At 46.1% G+C, this 25511-nt stretch overlaps 2 protein-coding genes across 9 annotated transcripts in view; one reads left to right on the top strand and one right to left on the bottom strand.

The window, feature by feature from the left end:
• Positions 1-25511, top strand: part of MICAL3 (microtubule associated monooxygenase, calponin and LIM domain containing 3) — a 571168-nt gene that overhangs the window by 311154 nt on the left and 234503 nt on the right. The window lies entirely within an intron of this gene.
• Positions 1-25511, bottom strand: part of CECR2 (CECR2 histone acetyl-lysine reader) — a 96254-nt gene that overhangs the window by 15340 nt on the left and 55403 nt on the right. Inside the window, exons 3-8 of one of the 2 annotated variants that reach the window (XM_069861508.1) lie at positions 9523-9706; positions 8645-8784; positions 8071-8175; positions 7431-7480; positions 4963-5132; positions 4139-4216 (exon numbers count right to left, since the gene is read on the bottom strand). In XM_069861508.1, the coding sequence (XP_069717609.1) occupies positions 4139-4216; positions 4963-5132; positions 7431-7480; positions 8071-8175; positions 8645-8784; positions 9523-9706 (727 nt within the window). The remainder of the gene's footprint in view (positions 1-4138; positions 4217-4962; positions 5133-7430; positions 7481-8070; positions 8176-8644; positions 8785-9522; positions 9707-25511) is intronic. The other variant, XM_069861515.1, reaches the window with a different exon arrangement.

The raw sequence follows: 25511 nt of genomic DNA, 5'->3' as shown, positions 1-25511 counted from the left end.
ACTTCCTCACCACCTCACTGCCAGCAGGCTGCAAGGCTCTGTTTGATCCCACTTAGACTGCAGGCTTCCGAGACCAGGGATTGCCTGCTCCTTTTTCTCCAATAATAGGTATATGGCAGCATGGAATTACATTTATTATTTGATTTGATTATAAGACAAATGAATCAGTTCTCCACCAGCCACTCCCACCTCTTTTTACTTCTGTAAGACCAAGGTACGTGTGCCTTATCAAGCATGGAATAGCAACCAGAAGAGAAAAACGTGCATTCAGTTTTCTCCACCTTCATTTTCAGGGAATAACCAGCAACCACCACTTAGGTAGAAGGCATTTCCTGAGGATTAACAATCAGCTGGAGTCCCTTGGCTGCTGCTCAGACCATCAAACTTCTCCAGGCCCATTATTAATCCCCAGAAAAAAATCTGGCACCATGATTACTATTTTGTCCTTGTTTCATTGCCTAGAAATGTCATCTGGTTTCTCTGTACATTCATTCCCTCCTCTGCCTCCCCTTCCAACACAAGCACTGCCCCGCAATCTCTCCCTGCAGCTCTCTGTGGACGAGCATTGTGTATTATGTCCTCATCTCCAGCAGCAGCAATATACTGAGAGAATTATGCTTCAACCACCAACAGTCAAGGAAAAGTGTCCAAGAGAGGGTGATGGGACTCTAGATGACATTAGGGACATGTCATCTTGTATGTAGGGACAGACTGGACAGCAAAAACACTTAATCTGTGCTGATGCTTTTTAGGCAAACCTCACAGCCCAATTTCACCACATGGTAACCCTGCTCACGTTCTTTTCCATTTTAGATCTTTGCCAAATATTAATACTTCACTCTTCTACCACCTTCCCAGGGAAACCGTTCTGTGAGTCCACATGCCTTTAGGTTAGCCAGTTTCTCCTCACATTTGGTCTAAAGTTAATTTCTCACTCCCTCGTTCCAACCAATTATTCCTAGTTACGCTCTCTTGGCAAGCATAAATTCTCTGCTTCTTCAGACACATTCCAGCCTTTATGGGCTTCCTCAGACACTTACATGAAACTCCCATGTTTCAGTAATTAGGTTAAATGTTTCCTTATAAAGCAATCCTTCCAGCTGCCTAATCATTCCAGTTGTCCTCCTCCAACTGATCAATATCCAAACACCAGGATGCCCAAGACCAAAACTGCTATACCAAGCACAACAATTCAAGAACCTACAGAACCAGGTTTTACATTCCCAGTTTTGAGTCTTTTCATATCCCTTTCTCAACCACTCTACCACCCTATTTTCTACTAATGCACTCCAAACATCTTCCTTTCAGGCCTGATCTTGATTCATCATCAACCAGCTTTCCACTAGCTTTCTAGATCAATCTTTAAATTGCAATAGGAACCAAAAAACCACATCAGGTTCTGCAGCCATTAGAAAGAGAAAGATGTGAGCAGGAACCAGCCACCAAGACATTTTATTGAGAATGTGAACATCAGCCTTTAGCTTCTCTACACAGTAGATCTAAGCCAGCTGGGTGTGACACACTAATTTCTTCATCTGCTGGTGTACAGGCAAGATCTTCCCTTTCCCTGGATTTACGCAGTTTCAATGATTCATGCCCTATGGAAACATGAATGTAACAACCAGCCTGCAGTGCTCACACCAGGACCTCTCCAAGCTTCCAGGGTGGCTTTCAGCACCCTATAATGTAACGGCGCAACACGGAACCCAGAGCATGTTCCACATCAACCCACCACAAAGACGGCATTGACAAAGCAACAGGACAATTTGAAGCAAAGGAAAGGGTGTCATCCTAGCAGATCTAGGAAGAGAAGAATAGGGAAAAGCAGAAGCTACAAGCGCAACATAGCAAGTGCCAAGGACTGCAGCAGATGCCCGAAACAACTGCACTTGCTCCCTACAGTGCTTGCAAAGACAGTGGCAATGCTGGCATGGGCTCTTCGAGACACTTCAGACACAGAAACAGCCTGATTTTCAGAGGGATCTACTTCCTGCTGTCCCCACTGGGATGAGGGTGCTCAACTCAGGGTTAAAAATTAAGCAAACACGAACAAGTAAACGCCTACTAGATGTGATGGAAGCAGACGCGCTTTGGAACAACAAGACCAAGAACACAATGCAAGTTAAACTTCCTTCTTGAACAAAGAGGTGGCGAATAGATGTTTCTTCAGCTTCCTCCCTACTTGGAAGATAAAAAAACACCCCTCGCATCTGTGACTGTGGCATCACCACCTCCTTCCCTCCGCCAGAGAGCACTCCAGGACATGACATTGCTGCCTCCCCTCCCTGGGACCCTGAAAGGGCCAAGCTTCTGCCTTTTGCTTTGCTCTCCAGACAGTGGGTATCAAGCTTCAGGGGCAGAAGGCTAGGAGGCATGGGCGCCCTGGCCCCTCACCCTCCAAACCTTCCCTGCTCCGGTTTCCGCAGCGCTGCCCTAATGAGGGTGCTGCTCAGGCAGCTCTTTAATGAGGAGCTAATCTGAACCACCTGTTGAGAAATCCCCTACAGGATTAGGAGCCTACGGTGCAGTTACATGTCAGACTGAAGCAGCATCCAGCTCACAGAGTATGGAGGAAGGGGTCACCCCTGCACCAGACTGAGAGTTTTCTCCCTCAGATTTGCCTGCTGCCCACCCTTCGATGGGCAAAGAAGCCACCAGGCACCTTCCCTGTCTCCCCCGTGGAAGGGATGACTGCCACATCCTTCTAGGGTGCCACACACATCACCAACCTTGCTGGCTGGCTTCCCGTGCCTCACCACAGCGGGTGCTGGGAGGGTCCCTCCCTCGCTGGAAATGTTTCAGTGGCCCACAGGCAGCAATTAACAGCCCTCTGCTGCCACAGACCTGGAGCACCTGCGGTACTGATTAGCATCATTCAGGCTCCATGTGTTTCCCACTCCCCTCCTCCTCTGGGATTTCTGCTGCCTGTGAACAAACACGTGTCCCTGTGCATCCTGCATGGTGGGCTTTGCACAGAGCAATTCTGGCCCCAAACTGACCGTTGTTGAGGTCTTATTTTCCTCTCGGCAGGCTTTTATCTGCAGCATGATGAGAGATTCTTCCTTTCTTTTATTTATCTATTCTAAGTCATTAAATTTATTGCAGGGAACTGTACTTTCTCCTTTGTTTTGTGGGAGCCTCTGATCCAGGCTCATGTGGAATATTCCCTGCAGCTTAATTTCCCAGGGTTTGACAAAACACGAGGTGACTACGTTTTTCACTGCATCTACAGCGAGATATTACGCCACAGCCTGATAGAATCAAGCCAATTTCTTCCTCCAGTGCTAATCCCGTGTTGCCTGACCGATTGCTTTGGGTAGCAGTTGCCAGTTCAAAGACCCCCCATCTCCACTGTACCATGCCCCTGGCTGCGCCAATGTGACTGTTGTGGGCTGCATGGTGAACTGGATCAGAAAGCTGATCTACGTTAAAAATAACCCCGACCAAAGAAAAAAGGTTATATTTAACTCCAGTCATTTTTTTTCTGGGTCTGGTTCACTGCACAGACCCGCAAGCAGCCACGCTGTTACACTGATGGGGTGGAGAGGAGATGAGGGTGAAGAGGCAGGGAAAGAGCCGTTTCAGCTGACAAGGCTGCAGTTTGACAAGCATTTCTTTAAGCAGTCTAAATTGTGACTTCCATTTCCAGCTGACCCCCTCCTAGCTCAGCTCTGTACTGCATCAGTCATTCTTCTCTCCCTCCGCACTATCTACACCCTCATGTGTTTGCAGCCTCACGTTTTCCCCTTGGCTGAATTTCTGTCATTTCCCTTTGTAAGCCGGTTCTCCGAGCTCTCTCATCCTTCTTCAACTTTTCTTTGAACTGCCTCGAATGTGCCAGCACTTTCATTGAAGTGGAATTCCCCAGACTGAGCACAGATTTCCATATGCAGCTGCACCGGAGTCTGCGGCGAGGCCAGTTACCTCTGCGATGCAGAGGGCAGCACCTCCCTGCTCGCCATAGAAACCCCGAGTGTCAGCCTGCCTTTGACGGGCATTACCACCCATCTCTCTTTCAGCACAAGCACTTTCAAATGACTCCTTCCCTCTGAATAGCGATGCTGCGGTTTATTTTTTCCCCCAGGAGGCATCTGCTCTCGCCTCCCTCCGTCAGCCTCCCCCTCGCACCCCCCCTCACCTCCTGCTTGATTGGTTTGATGGGCTGATGGTCAGACATCCACCTGGGAGAAAACTCTGTCCGCTGTAGACGCTTCTCCTGAAACAGGGTTGAGAATTGAGGGAAGGAAAAAGAGAGTGGAGGAAATTAGGGCACATCGGTGATACTGGCAGGAGAATCTGGGGGCTAGAAGTGACCATGAAATCCCTATTAGCTTTACAAGGGTAGCAAACAAGCAAACTGAACTCAATCCAAGAACATCACGCTGACTGCAGAGCCCATTCTACGAAGCCATCTAGCTGAAGGATCACGTTCCAAATCTGTCCCACCTGAAAACATTCATTTGACAGATGACAACCTTTGGAGATTCGGGGCTCTGACAAAACAGCTTATGCAGACTTAGCTAGGACAGCTAGAGCAGCTACTGCCCCTTCAGTAGAGTTGACTGAGAAATGGCAGTAAAAGTAAAATGAGAGGCAGTTTGCATAGAAAAGCTAGGCTGTAAATCACAGCAGTTCAAAAGCAGACAGAGGTTCCCTGCTAGCAGGTAAGGGAAACAGAAGAAGGCTGAAGACAGTAACCCCTTCAGCCACACCACCTATGGTGCCGTACAATCATGAACCAGATCCTTAGTTACCAACTCTAGTCCTGCCACTCCACAGGGAAGAGTCCTTCTCCCCATCCACATGCTTATCAGCCCCCACATCAACACCACTCGCAGGCTGGAGCTGAGGGGAGCAGGATGGGCTGACAGACTGCTTGGATTTAGCTCTCCTTCAACCAGCAAATGTCCATGCTCTTGGAAGCGGTCATAGAGAGGTAAACAGGATGTCACGTCTCCTCACCTTCTGTGCAATCATGTTGCAGATCTCCGGCAGGAAGTCTTCACTCAAGAGTTTGTAGAGCTGCCGCTCTCTAAGGGAAGTCCTCTCTCTGAAGCTCTCTGTGACCTGCCTCCACTCCTCTTCCGTCTGACACAGCAGCCACCATGTCCCACGGCCAGGCCCTTGGGACCCTTCAACAACATGAAAGGATGTTATCTCCACAGCAGTTATGACTAACAACTTTTCTTTAATCCCTTCTCCTCTCTTCAGGGCTCAGGAAGAGCAAAAGATACTGCCATTGGCCACTGTTACGAGAAACATGCTCTTTGCTATAGAACCAAAGCTCTCTCGAGCCACCAGAAGCACTGCCACCTCCCCTAGTGACACTGAAAGTGATGCCAGGACACAGAAGTACACTAGTGGAGAAGCAATGGTGGCACTTTGCAACACAAGGGTAGCGTGACATCCTTGTAAGCAAGCCTCCATTCCAGTTAAAAGGGAGCAGAAAACGGGATTTAATTTGTTTCTTCTAATGGAGTCCTGCCAGAGCAGGACACAGGGTAGTGCAGATGTCTGATTTAGTCTGGCAGCAGAATAAAAACACTGAAAATTAATGTTTTTTGAAATAAGCCTGTTTTTTTAAAGCACTGTAAACCTTTGCTATAGTGAGTAAAACCTCCCATTCTCCCCAGATGAAACATTTTGTTTGCAGGCATTTGAAAGAACAGAAGAGGAAGTGAGGGATGGGTTTCACTGGGCTGCCAAATGAGGGAAAAGTTCCAAAAGTTCACATCCCATCCCTGCTCAGTCCAGAGGGGGATCTGAAGCACATCTCCCACTGCTCTGACGCACGTCACTACTACCAAGACACTCTGAGCTGTTCCTCCTTCTGTGAAACATTTGAATATTAATTGTGAGGGAAGGACTCCCCTTCCTTAGTGGTTAGAACACCCACCTGGAGAGGAGGAATGTGGTTTCTGCTCCACAAATGTTTACACAGAGCGGAGAAACCTCATGGGTTGCAACTTGTCAGCTTTTGCCTCAGGATGCTCTCTAAGCAAAAAAAATGTTGCAGGGGGCAAGATGCTGGTTCAAGTCCCTTCAGGCTGAGGAGATCTCAGCTCCCTCTAGACATTTCTAGAGCTAGCCAGTGGAAAGAAAGCAATGGTCACCACCCCAGCTGGCAGATGTCATGCTTCTCATTGCATTTTCAAGCAAATTAACGATGAAAAATGTATAGAAGCAAAAACTGAAGCCCCTTTCTCTCTGAAACTGACCCTGGGCCCTTTGTGGATTTGAGCTGCCTGTGGCTCTGGCATGTGAGCTATCAGGTTGCCCCAGGAAGACTGCAGAGCTGCAGCCTCCCTCCAGCCACCTGCCCTCTGTCAGAAACCTCCACGCCACAGTAGCAGCACAGAGTGAGCAGCACAGGTCACAGGCCAGCCTATAGCTTAACCCACCCTTGGCTTCAGCTCAAGTTAATGCACTAAGGACTGGTAATTGAGATGCCGAAGGAGCAACCATGTGCTGGTTTTTTTTTTTTTCTGCCCTGGCTATGTGGAGCTGTCCCTGCTCACCTGCAACAAGGAGCTTACCTGCATGCTGTCCCCAGAGCCTGCCCTCCTGTTTTCCTTCCCTTGCCAGCTGTCTATGGGTGACTAGCTTCAATAGCAACCAGAACTAAGGCACTGCTTTGTGCCACCAGAAGATTACTCTGCAGCTGAAGTGACACAATTTGCTGGAAGACAATGATCTGATAAAACCCCAGTGCCTCACATGCTTCACTCTGGCTCTGCTGCCCAGCTCTGGAGCAGCCACCAGGAAATCTGAAGACAAAGGGGCAAAGGGAAGGAGGCATGAGAAAGACAATGCCACCCTTGCCTTTTATTATGGGGGAATGAGCAGGCTGAGCCCTTGTGTTACTTGGAAGCCAATGGATCCCCATGTATGACAAAGGAGTCCCAGCCCCCTCGGACTCAGTTTCACATCATGTTGGCAACTGTTTTTTTCTGCTTGTCTTGTTAACTCTTAGGTGGGTATCTCCAAGCCATCATTACCGAGTTCAACCACCCAGTGACCACTGGGAAGGAAAGGTGAGGGGAATCAAAAAGGCTCTTCCTTCCCTATCTTGGCATCACTGACCCCACTCTCTTCCCAGCCTGAACAAATGCACCCACTACAAACAGGAGCTTGTGTTCACCTCATCCCTGGTGGACCAAGAGCCATTCACAGCCCATTTCCATCAGTTTCAGTGTGTGGGTGGGCCCCCAAGGCCTAGTGTAACCCAATACATTTCTTCATCCCAAACTAATCCATGATAAGATAGGAAGTCCACAGGTGCTCAGGCTCCTGGCTGCAAGGCAGCCTGTAACACCAATCCTTCCTTCCAAGACTCTCCCTTTCCTGAGAAAGGCATCTCTGTGGGCTTTGATAATTGAAAAGCCATGTTAGCTGATCATATCAACCCTGACCCCGCAAAATCTCTTTACCATTCCTTATCTGAGTCTCGCGGATTAGCAAGTTCTCTTCTGCCTTCTCCCTACCGAAAAAAAGAAAGAGAAGAAGTGATAAAATAGATTACTTCGCATCACTGAAATGCAGGCACTTATGAGGTGAAAAATGGGGGATGCAGCAATTATTCAATGCACAGCAAAACCATGAAAAAAAAACAGCATGCAGAACACAGGTTCAATATATACATTCACAAATATATTAAGCGAAGGGTGCAGGCTGGAGTTTGGCAAAGACAGTATTTCAGTTCTTACAGGAAGCATCCCAAAATCTATACTGGCTCAAGTGGCCAGGATTTTTGGCTTCAAGTGCTATGCAGTGAAAGCCAAAGGAGCATAACTCCTAGCACTGCACAGGAGAATCGCATCTGAAGTGAGGCAGTTGGAAGTGTGATACCCACTGTTTTACCAAACTTGGCTTCCAGCTCAGTCAGAATTTTCTTTGGAGAGCGATCAAAGCATCCACCAAGTCTGAGCGTGATTCACTTCAGAGATGGATTGGAATTATGGCTGCATGGTACATGCATACATACTTACTGGGGGAACCCCAGAAGCACATTATAGTTCCCTTTGGGAATACATGCATTTTACTTCTATTGCAGGAACAACCTTTCCATACCTCAGCAAATTTTCCTCCAGTAGTTTTTTCCGCTTTGGGGGTCGCCCTCGTCTCTTGCCCGTTTTCCCAGGAACATTTGGGGTGTTTGTCTGCCCCCCACAACCTCTGCAAAATGGCAAAACCATCATCAAATATTTGCTGAGCAAGAGAACTGTGGCTGACAGGATGGGAGAAGGGCAGGGAAGTTGGAACAGCTGCTAGGAACTCAACCAAAGGAAAGATTAAATCAGAGCAGTGATGGGATGGGGAGGAGAGTAAGGATTCCCACTCACTGGGAATCTGGGAGCCGCCAGCACAGTGCAGGGCAGACGGAGAGGAATGCGGTGGGGCAGGCAGCATCGCTCCCACAGCAGGCTCTCTTGGTGCCACAAAGGCTGCAGGCTGGCTCCGACACAATGTGCGACACAGGGCAGCTCTCAGTCTGCTTGGCAACTCCAGTCTCACCCCGCACGGCCCCAGCCCTCTCCCAGGCTCCCCCCTGCTGCCCCCCGACACGACAGCAGTCAGGCGGAGTGGCTGTGCTGATCCACCCTCTTGCCCCCAGACACGGGAGGAAGTATAGGAGGGCTGTTACCTGTCTGCAGCCAGCTCTCCATTTGTTTTCCCCTGCACTGGGTCCTCCTTGTACATCCGTGTGCCGTAGAAGTACCAGTACAGGGCACCACTGCTGTCCTCGCCCAGTGGCTCCACGCGGAGGCTGTCGGCGTCCAAGCCCTGTGCCCACCAGGAACCCCCCGCCAGACGGTGACAAGTTGAAAAGCGGCCACGTTGTCACACAAAACGTGATGACACCCCTCGGCAAACACCTCCCTCCCACTATGCCACAGCAGCAGTACAGCTGCTCCTCCAGCAGAGCTGGGAAAATGTTACTCCAGGGGGAAGGACTGTCTCTGTCCAGAGAGGCATTTAGATTGGCATCTCTAATTTGAGTGGCCTCTCTCATTTTAACATTTAATCTCTGGTGCTCCTGACAGGGAAGGTCTAATTAGTGCTGGCGACAGTCACACACAGCCCTAAGAAGCTCCCTCCCCCTTCCCTGCCGCCACCCTTCCCCCAGCTCCCCCAGTACTCTTCATCCCCATCCTTTTATTTCACATCACCCCCCTCAGTAAGCAGTGTCGGCTCTCACAGCCCTGCTATTACATTTGGAGCATCTCCAAATTCACTCTTCACAAGAAGAGTAGCCAATGAAGCCCATTTACTTAGAGACTCCTGTGTTATGAATATATCCATGCAGGACAAAGGCCCCAAGAGCACCCCAAGAGCAGTTCTGAGTGCTTGCCTTGGGTCCTCTGCAAGGCAGGGAAGGAGATGGGGAACTGCTGACCCACTTGAACTGCACCTGGCCTTAAAATACACTTAATAGCATCAACCCTTCCCCAGGAATATTCACTGATCTGGCCCAGCTTCTGCGGCTGCATCGTTTCCCCTCTTCCCTGCTGCCCAAAGCACCTTGAGGAGGTCGAAGACATCATCTGCATCAAGGCGGTAGTCACAGAGGCGGTGCAGGATCTCGACCCGGGTGCGCAGGGGCAGCTCCTGGAAGGTGGACTCCCGCAGGGGGTTGGGTTTCCCTTCCTCCAGTTCCCAGCGATAGTTGATAATGTCTTCCAGGTAGCTGTGAAACGTCTGGGATCTAAGCAAGGAAACAAAGTCCCACACAGTCAATGTAGTTCACTGCGACAGAAACACCTGCTGCAACCAAGCAACTGGAACAAACACAACAAAGCTAACACCTGAAGGAAACCCGTGCTATACGACAGCTGTGGTTATGTGCAGCTCTGTAACTCAAGTTCCCCAAACACAGCAATCTCATTGCAACACTGTGGGATTTCACATTATATACATACAACTTGCAGGACTCTGCATTACTATTATTTCTTTTCAAGCTAAAAGAACAGGCTAAATATGATGTAAACTCAGCTAAGCCCCCTGTGCATCTCAATGGGCAATGCCTTGTGCTAGCACCAACATTGACTCTGCTAAAATGCAACAAAGCCAACAAGTCTTATCCCCTTCCGCCTCTCCCCATTTCCTGCGGAGATCCTCTTCTTCAGTGTTCCATTTGCTTCTCACACATCCTACCGCCAAGCCCTGCTCCTCCCTCTGCCTCTAAGTAGTTTTCCATGCCCTGGTTCAATGGCTTGAAACTTTCCATAACTGATTGTCTCCTTGCTTTGCTGCTATATACTTCCCATACCGGTGCTGTGGTCCCCATTCTCCTCTCCTCCCAGGCTTAAAGATGCAGCCACTTTCCGCCTGTTTCTGCACAAGTGGCTCTGGTGGGACATCTGCACAGCCTGGTTAATGCACACAGCTTGGATCTTGCCACAGAACAAGGCTTATTCCCAGCACGAGCGTACCTGCTGAATGGGTTCAGCTCAGAGGACTCTTCTCTCTAGTCTCCCAGATGATCACGGTGAACACTTGAGCTCTTCATAAACACTTCTACTAAAATGATCTATCTCATTTGCTAACTGGGTCATGTGAAGACCCCCTTTTGTGGCCATCAGTTTACCATATAACCCAAGGAAACATACATTCCTTATCCTCATCTGGCATTGAGGATAAATGTACCCATCTGACACACATTAGACTACTGATGGAGCTCAAGGCTAAGAGAACTCCTATCTATATTTTAAGGACACTTAAGTCCTTACATTGACTGCTAAAAATTTCACTGGAGGGAACGAGAAAGGGCTGGTGAGGCCACATGCCCCAAAATACAAAACTTTCTTAAGATCTTGAGTCCTGAGACTTGCCAGGCTCCCTCAGCCTGCTCGAGTTCTGCACCCCAAGCACAGCAGAGAGGGACCCCTCCATGCCTCAGCCATTCTTGCACACGCAGAAAGTCCATATGCCGTCAAGAACACCACTGGGTACACATTCCCACCAGCTCTCAAAAAGGCAGCTCAACTTGATAGGTTTTTGGCACAAACGGATCACTCTATATGATTAATGGAACGGTGCCAATGCTACAGAATTGCATTTGCCTGAGAAATTGCTCACTACTACAAAAGCCATTATTTTTGAACAAAGAGATAGAGGAGCACAATCCAGATGAAATAAGATTGTTAAAAGTCAACAAGAAGTTAGCTATTAGACTGGGGACTTCACACGTTTGGAAAAGACTGGACTTCTGAGAAAGGACTATGAATGAATGGTTACTGCAAGAACGATGGAACAGATGCTACACGATTCCTCAAGCCATGTCCACCTGGCAGCGTTCCCTTCCCTCCTTGAGTGGAGAGAAGTCGATGCTACCACCCTGCGGATCACTCCCCACCAGCCTGCTTCTTTCTGACGTCAAATGCAAGCTGACCTCTCAGGGACAACTGCTCTCACCGGATGAGTTTTACCAGCAATTGGATTGTGTTTAACAACAGATGCTTGAATGTACCTGGATCTAGTGTCTTTGGCAGTCTGGACTTTGCTCTTTTCTGCATGACACAAGCAAAGCATCGCTACTTCCAAGTGTTATTATTTTTCCCCACTAACAATCAGCAATCAAACACATGCAACTTGACAGTCTCCTACACTCACAAAGTTTAGTCAAGACAATAAAGGAGGACTGTTTAAATTATTTCTGTGATGCCTCAAGTACCAATTTTAGGGAAAAAACTACAGCAACAATCTTTTTTTTAAAAGGAAATGTTCAGCGTACAGTACACCTACCTGAAGTAGCTGTGCATTCCCATAATAGCTTCCTCAAATAGCTCAAGACCCAATCCAACTTCCAGCAAGGACTTCAACTTGGCAAAAAGCATGATGCCAGGTTATCTTCATATACTTTTTATCTTTAAGAGTGCTATTTGTTCACATACAACTTAGATATTTATTAGAGCTATCAGATTAAAAGAAAAAAACCCAAAGATCTGACTCTGGCTTTCAAGAACAGAAACAGTGATGAGAATATCTTTTCCTGAAAGCAGGAAAACAGCACCTGTATTTGTATGCTTAGTGTGTCACATACGGGGAATGACTGTAAGCTCACTGAGAGCATCTGAGTTTCAGCCCCTTGATTTCAGTTGTTCAACTCTGTCACAGCTCAAGGCAGAAGATTATTTAATCATATTTACAGAGAGGCTCTGGCTATATCCAATAAAACTGAAAGAAAAAAAACCAGTTTCCCTTGAGTCTGAAAAACTAGTGGGTGACATGGGATGCCAGGAAGAAGCTACAAAAGTAGCAGGGCTTTTATCTGCTTCTGTTTTTCTGGCTACAACTTTTTGTACCAAAAAGAAGGAAAGGCATGGATCAGACATGCTTTTACCACTTGCATGAGTTCACATCTTTCTCTACCATTTTGGCTGCTCTCAAGGAACACTGATTCAGGAAGCCCCTCACTTTAGATCATCTGAAATCTTTGCCTATGTAACTCTCATTCCCTCTGGGGAGTGGTTCTGTTGACTTAATCAATTTGGTTTTAGTTGGACTTTCATGTAAGTGGCTAACGCTAGAAATTTCTGCCATCCACACAGTGTCCAATACATTACAAGCTCTGCTCTCAAGAGTACTTTGTGTTCCTGCCCCCCATCTTTTCAAAGACAGCTACTGTGCATTTGTCGCTTTGAATAAGGATAGAAATGAGAACAAGAGATGGGAACCAGATGTCTCAAGGCATTCCCAATCACTCTCAGTCTTACCCTATTTACATTTTCCCTCTTCATGGAGGCTGGCCTCTTTTCTCCAGACAAATACGGGGTGTTCATCTTTAATGTGTCTACCACACCTAAGTTAGTCTCACTTAGCCTGTCTCTACTAAAGTTCCCTTTGAAAAAGGTTTCCGAAACAGCTCCCCTGGTTTGGAGAAGAAAACTACAGGGAGCACAGCAATCTGTGCAAATTCTGCCCTTGGAGTTCTTCCCTGTGCAAAGCAAAATACACAGGACTAACTGTTTAGCACTACCCATAAAATTCAAAACCAAGAATCAGACAGACATGATCTGGATGCAGTCTGTCAAATAGGCTTTTTTTCAAGCTCACAAATAGGATAGTGATACACCTGCAGGTGTGGCAAATCCTACAGAGTCTCTGCTGCAGCTGAGAACCTCCAAAATCCCTTTTATAGGTGGGGAGAAGACAGGAGGGAGATCACTGAGATGAGAAGATATACGTAGCTCTTCTCCTGAGTTTCTCAGCATCACTTGTAACAACACTTGACCAACAGAAGCAATGTTAAGTCAGCAATGTCCTTTTCTCAACAACTATTCCCAAGGAGAATGGACTGCTACACGGACACGTTCTGATTCAGGGCGCTCATCCAAAGGAAAATCAGCTCTTCCCTGACAGTAAATCTGGGCTCCTAGAAACAACTTTTTTTTGAAAGAGTAAGATCATGCGCGCCAACGCTTGTTGCTGTATCTCAAACACTTCTACCACCTCCTGCCATACAGCAAAAGCATTTTCCATACAGCTCGTCACCAAGGAAAAACTATTACAGAGATCACCTACAAGAGGTCATAAAAGTTACCTTAGAGTACTCTGTAACTGTAAAACTTCAAGTTGCTCACTGACTGTCTGTCCTCCCATCCCAACTTCACCAGCACTGCTATTATTTCAGAAAACTCAGACAAAGTTTCCCTCACTTGTCATATCCCTTACTTTGCAGTTGCCACTCAATGTGCAAAGCAATTTGGATAGCTGTAGTGGGGAACTGGTGGAATAGTACCTGTCTATCTACGGAATACAACCCAAATGGACACAAGGAATTTCTCGTGAGCCCAGTGTGATTCTCAGAACCATTGCTGGCTGTAGTCTGAAACCACGGGATCATTGCCAGAGGTCTCTATCTTTTTCTGCAAGCATTGGAAAGGCCGTCAAAGCTGAATCACACCTGTGGCTGAAAGTTTGAATCATACATCGCAGACCTCTAAACACGCAAAAGGAAACCTGGGGCACAGGGAAGGGTGCGACCTAGCACATTAGTGTCAAAGGGGAGGAATAACAGCAGTCAATCCACAGGAGTACCAGTGAGGTTGCAGCTCGTGTTGCCTGTGATCTTTAGCAGGAGACGACAAAAAAACAGGGCATAAAGAAGACGGAAACGAGCCGAAGGAGGGACTCCTCCCCAACACGGGTATCGGCGTCCAGAACAGTCAGAGAAATGATACACCCCCCTGAGAGCTCAGCGCTGCAGCCTGGCCATCTGCTGCCCGGCTGCCTCCCAAAGAGGGAGGTTTCTCTGTGCTCCAGGAGAGGGGAACTGAGGACTCCTCCCCCGCCTGGCGGTCCCAGCTCAGCAGTCTGCCTTTGTGGTGGCTTCCCATGCATGCAGAAGAGGCACCTTCCCCATCACCGGGGGTTTTAATGCACAGGGCCACACCGCTGTTGGAAAAAGAAGCTTGGCCAGTGTGCAGAGAAAAGCTTCATCCTGCTGCCCGTCACCAAGCCCAGAGGTCCTTTGGACACCTCTGGAAGAGAGAGCAAAAATTTCACAGGGTTGATACGATATATGGAAAAATTTGGCCAGAGATTCTGGTGTGCACGCTTGAGAGGGAACAGCTGCACCTAGAGACCCCAGCCCCACAGGCACCCTGCAGGAAAAACTCAGTGTGAAACACCTTCTGGGTGAACCCAGAGCTGTCGGGGCTGGAATTATGTGTACACACACGCGCGCTTCATTTTTTTTTTTTATCCTCATACCCAGAGGAAGCAAAGCGACTTGTGCTTTTAGTTTTAAAGTCTCCAAAGTAAATCAAATCTTGGCTGGGAAACTGTAAACAAAATCATGCCAAAAGAACAAAAGCAAAAACAAACACTGATTCAGTAAGAGAGTCCCTGTGTCATTCCGCACTTCCCGCAGGCAGGGAGCCATGGCCCAAGTGTGGAATTACTGTGACAGCACATTTCCCTATCTGGTCTACCGCTGCCAGTTCTCTTACAAGCCCTTCCCCTCTCCACTCCCCTCCAAAAAAACCCTACACCTCCCACCCCTAGCCCTCAAGCCTGTGGGAGTAAATATTGGATTAAAAGAAACATTAGGTTGAGGAGTTGGAACTACTGGAGACAAAAATCACTCAACGATGCTCAGATACTGCTGGGACACACAGAGAAGCCTTCTGAAAGTTCAGATTCCAAATAATTGCCTGGACCCACTAGCTAGAGTATCTATCATGTTGACAGTGTTTTAAGTCTCTTGTTTCATTTAATTTACAAAATGCAACAGAAGAGTAAATATTGGAACGCTCTTGAGCCGAAACTGCTGGGAAAATGGCAAGCCTGACCTACGTCTTGTCCCGAACAGTATGTTGTTCTGTACTTGAGAGTAAAACCAAGAACCCTGTCAAAACTGGAGGATGACAGAGAGCAGGAACGACAGTAGATCTCCTCCACCTCGTGCCCAAGAGTAGCATATGTGGGAGGAACATGGAAAACAGGACTAGGAGAGCTCAGCCTTTCCCTCAAAGACTATTTGAACAGGAATTTAATTACTCTTGTAGTTCTTTTTACAGAGTTATCTAGTAAGAAAAAAAAAAATAGAGGCAATACTTCTGTCTAGTAAAAGCTTTAAAAGCTGAAAAAAAACTTGGATCCCCTCAACAATCCAGCACAAGTGGTCCTTTTAGAAGATTCTCAGTAATAAATGGAAAAAGACTACTTGGACATCTAATTCACATCACACAAGAGAACTGGTTTTGCCTGTGATCTCTCTAGTTAAAAGAAACAACAACAAAAATGAAGTTCTTATTAGAACAGACATTTTATCGTGGAATTAATTTTGTGGACTGAAGATATTTCACCTTATGGGCTGGCACCTTTTAAGCTGAATTGACAAAAATGCACCAGTTTGGTGCTGGGAGTAACTCAGGTGTTAATGAAAGCATTAACTGACAGATGGCATTCAAGATATTTTTCCCCTCTCCAATGAAGGCAGCTTCTTTGCTAGAGCAGAGATAAGGAAAGCTTAATTCTTAACAAGTGTAGAATGCTTTGGCACAAACGCAAGCCCTCTAGAAGATAATGGGAAGGATCCAGGGTTTGCTGTGATGACCTCAGTCAAACATCATTAACAGGGTCAGGAGAAGCAAACCCTATATCAGAAGAAAAAAAATTATGTAAGGGCCTCCATGATCAATCCATCGTGGCTTGTCAGAAAGAGAAAGCTTAGGCTGACCTTAGAAGCAATATGAGTAACTACTACCAGCCTGACCTTGAGCTCTCATGTAAAAATGGAGACTTTTTTTTACTATATCAATGCACTTTCTTATCTGAGGTGAGGCAGAAGCCTTATGGACCAGCTTGTAATTTACCTTTGAACAATGTATCCTACAGAGAAACTAAGTCAGGCATGATGGAAGGGAAAAAAGATACTACCCTATCTTTCTAGGGGAGAAAAAGGTTAGGTAGGTTATATTCCCTATTTCCTTCCAAGCCCTGTGAGTGTGGCTCACTCAGCATACGTGGGAGCCAACATAAAACACATGTTCCTCAGACCACGGGCCAACTTGTCATCAAGGCAGTCAAACCAGCAGAGCCTCAAGGGCAACAAACACCCCTAGGGACCCTCCCTCAAAAATACTTCACTGAAGCAGAGTGAAATTACTGAGGAGCTGGAGATCCAGGAATCATGACCTTAAGCTTTAATATCCACGTTTAAATTAGCAGTGCTACTAACTGCACCACAGCCCTGCACCACTTGACAATCTCAAGGGAAGCAGTAACTCCTGGCCATTCCTTACTGGTGACAGACCACAGCAAGGTCCAGCCCTGGCAGAGCCCTTGTCATGGAGTAAACAAACACCAAGGCTCATCCTTCTTTTCAGTGCCCTCTTTTGATTCATGTCTGGAGAAGACCAGCTGGCCTCTAAGGGGCTGTGAACAAAAGGAGGACAGCTTACGTTAATGGACCCCAAATGAGACCACAAAATAGGGGGTGGGGTAGGGGGGGTAATTAAACTGGGCTTTATCAAGGTTCCAGAGTGAAGTTTCTCCTCCCTGTCAGAAAGACAGTGGAGATTGCGAGAATACAAGGCCATCACAAGGCATGAAGAGGCCTGCCTCTCGTCCTCCACTTCTGGCCAGGACTAGTTTTCTGAATGCCTCAAGTAAATTTGAGGCTTACCCGTGTGGCCATCAGCAGCATTGGCAGTGAAGGAGAGGTAAAAGATGCTTGAAGAATCAGAGTTGGATTGCACTGAGCTGTATGTACAGTGACCTCTGCATTCAGCCTTGCTGAACTTTCTACATTACAACCATGGTTTTGATTCAAAACATGAGGACAAAAATATAGCTGGTTAGCAAATGTCAAGTAGTGGCAGCTCTTCCCTAAACTAGTCTGATCTAACTCCTGGATCTGTCAATCTGAAACACGAGCAATTAGAGGTTTCCACATCCATGAAAGATATTGCCAGGTTCTCCATACAAGTCGTGGACAGCAGCGTAAATTCAGCACCCCAGCAATTCCCGTTTCCTGCCCCTCATATATCTACCTCCTAACTTGCTTCCAGAGCTCAAATGTGCCACTGAGACAACCACCAAGAATATGCTGAAGAGATGCTTAGAGATGTCAGGGTCCTTTCCTCCAACATGATAATTCAAAGGTAGGGCCGGAGGTTCTCTTGTGGAAGGACTGCTTCATCTTGCTAAGGAAATCTGATATATGCGGTTGGATGCCAGGGAATCTCCTGCCTTGCACGCTGAACTCCTAAGCTGTTCGTGTTTAGGACAGGGAAAAAGTCATCTAAGAAAAAACAAGGTTGTCAGCAGTTAAGAATACTCCACTTCTGCTCCTTGTCTTCCTCCATCTTATCTCAAGCAATCTTCCATACAATAAAAAATGGGGAAGCTGGAAGGGGAACTGGCAGATATGCTGTATCCCACAGAGAAGCAGAATAGGAACAGCTATGGAGCGAGGCAGTGTCTCCAGGGAGGCAGGGAGAATGGAGAGCTGATGTGGGCTGTCTAGTCTAATAAGGGATCACACCACAGGAGCATGTGCTGGCCTGACAGAAGCAAGTGCAGCCACTTAACCTGGGTATGACAGCTGAAGTGGGAGTGTTGCTTTGCTACCCCTAAAAAAAGGGGAGCACGAAAGAGGGAGAAGCCACATGGTCACCACAGCAGCCCACTCATCAGGGAGGTTCCAGGTCTGCTCGTGCAAACTTCTCCTCCAAGTCATGGCACTGAAAATGAGCAACTAAGGAAGTTTCCGGCTTGGGCTCTTCAGCACTACCAGACTACACTCAACTCTTGTACTAGATAGAAATGCCCTTTTATATGCTGTGAGGTGATACATGCTGCCTTGCTTTTTACCTCATGTGAGGAACAGAAGGCAGCAAGTCCACCTCTCTGAAAGGAGATACCAGCTGAAGGAACTGAACTCATCTCTCACACCAGTGTGGCAAAAGGGGCATGCTCTGATCTTCCCCAGCTGCCTATGGTCCACACTCCTCCTGTGATTCTGCCTCTATCTGGCAACCACCCAACGCATAACACAGCCGTTGGGAGTGACTTGTTTATTAATTTTGCTGAGAGAAGGCAGAAAAGCAGCAGAGATATCGGCACAGATATAGAACAGTCCCATGTTGGCCTGTTCTGAAAAGGCTCTTCCCTTAGGCTGGCAAATGCTGGAGACAGACAGGAGTGCTGAGATAACTGTCTATTTGATCTTCTCTCCCCGATTCACCCTGGATTTTTCACTGTTTTATGTTCACAAAACACCAAGGCAGCTAATCAGTGCTCTGTGACCCCCGCTAATTGGGCTATGTGAAAGAAAGGCAGCACCAGCAGGAGAAATCACACATACCTGTTAGTTTGAACTGTCCTGTCATTTTCTGTTTCCCTGCTTGCAGGAGCTCCAAACACCCTTCTGTGAGTCAGGACTGCTCTATTTTTGTTGCCATCCCCAGGATCAGCAGGAGGGACGCAAGCGTTTGGTATGGTTGTCCTACCTCTAACACCTTAATACACAGGGAGGCAACAAAGAGGCAAGTTGTTGCTTCTCCTCCAGTGCGAGAAGGTGGGAGTGATATTTGGAGAAGGAAACACAACTTGAAGGAGTTGATGGCCCTTCATCCCCCCACACCTAGCTGCCCTTATATGTCTCTGTCCCTCCCCCTCTCCTTCTGCAACACAAAACCAGGAAGATGCAAGCAGATGCCCAGCATCCATCTCCCCATCTCAAGAGATCAGCAGCCTATTTGGCCAAGCAAGACAGAGAAAGAAAAAAATTGGTGTAAAGATGTGAAGCATTGGAGGAAAGGGGGCTTGCATTTGCCAAGCCTGGTAGATCATGCAATACTTGGAGAATGAGGAAGATGCATATGGTTAACTAGATGCACACGGGGTGCGGGGGCCTGCATTTGATTTTCAGTTAGGAGCAAGGACTGCTCGCGTGTTTTTGTTCTTTGATTAAGGAAAGGAAGAAATAGGAATGTGAGATGCAATAAAACCAGAACAGCCAGAAACATCCCAAACAACAGCTAAAGGCACATGGTACCAAAGGAAGGGAAAGTTCTAGAGGCAAAGGGGATGAGTACAAGGACGTGTACACTGTCAGACAGATCCAGAAAATATTAACGGGATTAAAATAAAACTTAAAATGTGATTGACTACTTGTTTGTTTATCAATGCTAGCTCAACCCTTCCTTCAAACTCAGTGAATCTCTGCACAGTCTCCATGAAGGGAAGATTTGTGCTGGCAATGCATGCAGGGTTTTGGGGCAGCGGTATGGACAGAGAAGCAGGAACCCTCTCAACTGAAGATGCAATTTGAGTGAAAACTGGTGATGACAAACAATGGGTTGGAAAACTGCATTAAAAAGGGGGAAAAATAAATCTGCTAAAAGATCCTGAAACATCACTGTGTTGAGCAAACAGAATTGCTATACATATTTGTGTAAACATCTATTAAGGTAGCAATAGATGAACAGAAAGGATTATGTACCTTGAATGAATATAAAGAAGAGATTATTTGAGACAATTTAAAAAATTGTCTTTTTTTCTTAATTGTACCTGCATAACTATGATTAATTAAGTGTGATTATGCCGTTTTCCATGGGCATTGTTGGGTTTGACTCAGTATGACCATGTTCACACCAAAGGTGTGTTTAAACCAGCTTTGGTTTAAACCAGCTTTGTCAACATATTAACTCCACAGATACTCTGTACTTCAGTTTATTCAATTTTACCTTTAAGATATACCCAGAAACCATTAGTCAAAGGGCGCAATAACAAATCAGTTATTGCACAATAACAAATCAGACATGTGATGTGCAACCCAAGAGAGCAGCAAGGGGAGGTTTAAACTTCAAGAGGAAATCAGCTTTGCAGCCAACCACTAACATGCATTTTCCTACTGACCATCATGTTAAAACATGCACCACAGTTCCAGCATGGAGGAAAGCAGATGGTACTGCAGCCACTTTTTGTCTTCTTGCCTAAAAATGGAGATCTCAGTTCCTTGAGATATGGCTGAACTTGTAAAATACTGTGCGTCTGGAAATATACAGAAACCTCAAGAAAACTCTTGGTAAAGAGGGTCTGTCAGACATCCCACCAGTCTGAACGGGAAGATGACTTGAACATCCATCAAGCAATGAGTGGTTTCTGCCTCTTTATTGGGGGTTGCACTGGACAATCCATCAGTCAGAGAGAAGACAAGATGCATTTCCCTAGAAGTGCCAGTCGCTCTTTTCTTGCCTTGAGGAATCAATCTGCTGGGCAGATGGAGCCCAAGAAAGAAGTAATACCAGTTACCAAAGCCTTACCCAGAAAGGGAGGCAGAGCTGGTACTAAAACAGGGTGGTACCAGTGCTGATGCCTTCACACATTACCTTCAAGGTGGAAAGGACCAAGGAAAGAAGATATCTCACCCCAAGCACCTAAGATAAATTAATGACAGAACGGAGAATGTCTCTTTACCATGCCTAAAGAAATTTTGGTGTCAAGCTGGCATGTGATGCTGAAGGAGGATACAGGAGAGATGTTTAAGTGTATGTCATCTCTTGCCACATGATACCATTGATTTTGGCTGGGTAAGGGTCAGGGAAAATGGCTTTCATTAAGCAGTGGATTCCCTGGCATGTCAGTGAATAGGCTTGGAGCTGAGGAGAGTTAGAATCCAATGCTTCCCTATCCAACAAGATCTACCACTGCAGCTAGACTGGGAACATGAATCTTCCCCTGACACTATGCTCAGATCAAGTGGTAAAAAACTCCCAAGACCATGAAATGCAGAGTTTTCTGTCAGGCTCAAAATTGGAAAATGAGTGACAGATGCCACTGGCAAAGGCAGGATGCAGAAAAGAGGTCCTGAGTCTCAGAGTGAACACCAGGGTGTGTACTGAATGTAACATAGTACTGAATATAGTATTGGTACTGAAGGACAAGAAGATAAAGGTCATGAGATGTCACGACAATCAGTACTTGAGGCTGGTAATACTGGTACACAAGATAGAGGTGCAGAGTAAGGGAGCCAGCAGAAGGAAGAATGCACTAATCGGTGGGGCACAGCTGCTGGTCTCCTGATGAAGCATAAGATCACCAAGACAAGATTAAGCAGTGCTGATGCCAAACTGGAGACCCTACAGGCACAGTAGCAGGCACCAGACCTGATGACACTGACAGATTTAATGGAATCAGTAAATCATGTCACTTATTCGATGCAACAGAAAAGCCAAGAACCAAGGTTCTCCTCAGAGCACATTGCTCATGAGGTACTAAATCTGAGACACAGCAGTTCCTGGACTTCAAAACACAACTGTCTGACCTAGACATTTCTAAGCAGAACTTAACAAAAGGAGGTACCTTTCCCCCACCACATACAGGAGGCCAGAATTTTGTCAGCCTTTTAAAGGAAGTCAGATAAAGGCGGGAGGTTTCCTAGGCAGGGTACAATGCTGATCCTGAAAGATCAGCAGGTGAAACTCCTCCAGTTCCTGCATGGGTGGATGCCTCCCAGCACCCCTTCAGGAATTCCTGAGTGCTGCATTCTTCTGTGCCCAGTTCTTCCCCAAGGCTTATCAGACATTGAGGATGGGAATCACTTATACGCATAATGATCATGCAGCCAAGACAACATTTGAAGCCTGGGGGCCTCTGAATTTTTTTCTGTGTCAAGTACCTTCAGCTTTGAATAACAAAAAGCAATCTCTTGAAGGATCAAAAAAAGAAAACAAAAAGGAGTGTTAGAACTATTTATTAACTAACCCAAGAACTAGTTACAGGTTGTTAAGATACAATAAATGTGGAGACAGAGGATCTGGGTGCTCAAGAGGGAAGCAAGTATCTTGGGAGAAGCCAACTCTCAAGTGGAGGGACTTGGGTAACTAGTGTGGGGTGAGAGGCCTGCTAAGACACAGGCTGAAGGGCTCTGCTAAGGGAGACTGACTGCTTCATGCACACTGGGATCTGAGCTGGAAAAGACATGCAGGAAGGGATGTTGATGGCTAAACAGGAAAAATGGAAGTGTGAGAACTGCTGCTGCACACTCTACTTTTGCAGTACACTGCCTCCACTTTGACCACAAAGGCATGAAGTTCTTTTCCCCTTGTTTTGTGTCTTATTCTCTGTGACTCTGACGAGCAATCACGCAGTGTATGCTGAACAAGCCACTCCTGACCTGATGAAATGAAAATTAAAGCATACTAGTCTCTGTCTCAGGAGGGATGAACACAGACTTCTGGATGGTACAGAATAGAGGAACATACCTAGAACCCAACTTTCACCCTGTGAACTGACCTGGTAAGACAGCAAGTGTTTTGATTGGTCTCTGCTGGCATTTTATCTCTCCCATCAATTACCTTCACCTGCACCTAACTAGGTTTCAATACATGCTTGCCAATTTTCATCCACATGCTTCTTTCTTTCTTTCTACTGCTGTTATTAGATGGTCTTTCTGAAGAGAAGCAGATTGACCCTTGGGAGTTGGAGCCAATTAACTTTTGAAAGACCCAAATACATCTCCTATGAAAGAGTGAACAGGAATGAGGCTTACAGTGCTCACATTCAGACTGGAAGAGGATCATTACTTACTATTCATTCCTGGATCCTTGAAGAACAAGTGAAGCCAGCTTAATGCTGCATTGTTCATTCCTAGTGCCCATCAACAGAAAGCATGCTTCCAATTCATAGCCATAAGGAAACACAACAGTAGTGCTGTGCCATAAGCTCTTCCAATTGTTTAGGGGCTGTAGAGAGGACCTTAGGGTATTACAGTGACGATGAGCACTGTAGGGAAGAAGCTAGGAGTTATTGTCTTGATGATGATGGTAAAATAGGACACATGCATGTATTATGGCACAAATCCATGTGAAATAAGCCCTTATGTGCCTTGCTGCTCATAGAAAAATATGCTTTATGTGGGAGAATAGAGGCTCTTCTGAGGCAAAAAATACCTAGCGTGGGGTTGCCTTGAAGCAAATAAGCTTAGCAAATTCATTACTTGGAACCAGCCCCGCATATTACAAATTTCGGGGGATAACGGATAAAACCAATTTTTTACACATTAAAAAATGGCTCCTAAAGAAGCCCCTTTTTTTTGGATTCATTTCAGAACAGGTTTTTCCTAGTCTTTTACCTAAAGGTTAAACCACTACACTGGTTGAGCCAGACAGAAACTCAGGAAGGATGGAAGGTAAAATGAGAGAAAAATTAAAAGTACAGGTGACTTAGAACAGAGACTGACCTAACACACCAAATTATTGTAGTGGTTTAGCAGCTGGCCAGCAGGTGCCTCAGCTTTTCATCAAGCTCACTGGGGTGAAAAAGCTCCAAGGAAACAATTTCAGGACATCTCCAATATTCACCCTTGGACTACAGAGTGGTCTCTGAACCTGGCTGAGATGCTGGGAGGTGGCTTGCAAAACCAGCTGTGCTGGAGCAAAAATCCTGTGCCAGTGGTTTGGAGCATTGTTATCTTGAAATGGAAGTCTCAAAAGTGAAGGCAAAGTTTTCATGCGGAGAGAACTTTCACATTCTGTCCCCCTCTCTCCATCACTTTTTTTGTCTTCTTCCTTCACGTTTTCACTTGTCTTCTCAATTTCTTTCTTCACTGTTGCTTTCTTCCTCCTCTCCAGAGTACTTCATTTGCAACATCAAGAACTTGAAAATACAGCTGTCCATTTCATATTTCAAACTCTGACACTGGCATGATGATATCAATACAGTCTTCAAGACCCTTCACTAACTGTTCTCTATGCATCCTTTAAAGTTCAACCACCTACTCCTCCCTGTCAATGTTCTGCATAACTCCCTCTCCCCAGTTATCCAATACATTTTGCCTTTCATCCATCTGCCCTGACAATAACAGCACAGCTTTCATGCTCTTTTTCTTCCACCATTTTCAGTTCTCACTCTCTACCACATCTATGGAACAGCACTTCCAGAATATGCTACCAACTTTTCTTCAAATTCTTCTTTTAAGATTTGTTTTATCCATCTGAGAATCAAAGACATTTACTTAGCTTTACTTATACTTGAACTCTATAATTTTATTCCACTGTGCTTCTCATTAATCTCTGAATGACTGTGTTATTTTACTGCTATAATCTCATCCTTCCTTTCCCAACACCTGCCAGCTGTCTCATTTTCACTTTTTACCCTTTAAAAGGCTCACCTTGCATGGCTTGGCTATTATTATAATAAATATTAATATTAGATTCAAGATGAGAAATGTAGCCACTTCATCTCCCTTGCCTCCTCATGGTATCTCTTGCATTGATGATACTGGGCTAAGTCCAGAGGCCACTCACGCATCTCCATGATATATGCAAGGCAGCACTTGTTAAAAGTCAGACTGTAAATAATGCTGATCTTGTTGATATTCACTTGGCATTCATGAATATGATTCTGAGTTAGTGAGGTGCTTTGTGGCTGGGCCATTGAAACAGTTGTTATAATCAAGGTCGGTGGCGCAACCGCAAGGGCTAGCTCTTCAAACTCTTCCCAAAAGGTGGTGGTCCCCAGGTCTGCTGTGACTGAACTAGGCTGGCTCACCCACATGTTGTGGCATGGACTGAAGTGTTGAATTTGTTCAGATTCTTATAGTACCTTGATTTAGCTCTTCCTGCAGCCCAGTTCACCACACTATCCACAAGACTGAAAATTTGGCACTGGTTTGCCAGCTGTCCCACTCAACATGCAACTTCATACCCTAGATCAGACCCACACGCAGCAGTTCTTTAAAGACATAGCTTAGAGTCATGTGCAGAAGGGCATGTTACATGTTTTACTGAAGGCGCTTTTACCAAAACATGAGACCTGAGGTAACCCCCAAAGCAGTGAAGTGAAGACACAGAATAAAAGACAAGAATGGACAAAAACAACAAAGCAGAAGCAACAAGTGAATTATGCAGAGAGCTATTAAACACAGTCCTCAAACAGGCATTTTGCCCTGATGGGTTAGAAGATTTGAGATTATCCCTTATCTGTTTCTGATGGAAGTTCAAATAAGTGATTACAGAACAAGGATCAGAAAATAAGCTAAAGAGTCTTGATTG

This window comes from Phaenicophaeus curvirostris, chromosome 1, assembly GCF_032191515.1.
Source record: "Phaenicophaeus curvirostris isolate KB17595 chromosome 1, BPBGC_Pcur_1.0, whole genome shotgun sequence".
In the NCBI taxonomy this organism is placed as follows: Eukaryota; Metazoa; Chordata; class Aves; order Cuculiformes; family Cuculidae; genus Phaenicophaeus; species Phaenicophaeus curvirostris.
The sequence above is the reverse complement of the archived record's forward strand: the minus strand, read 5'-3'. Positions and strand labels throughout refer to the sequence as shown.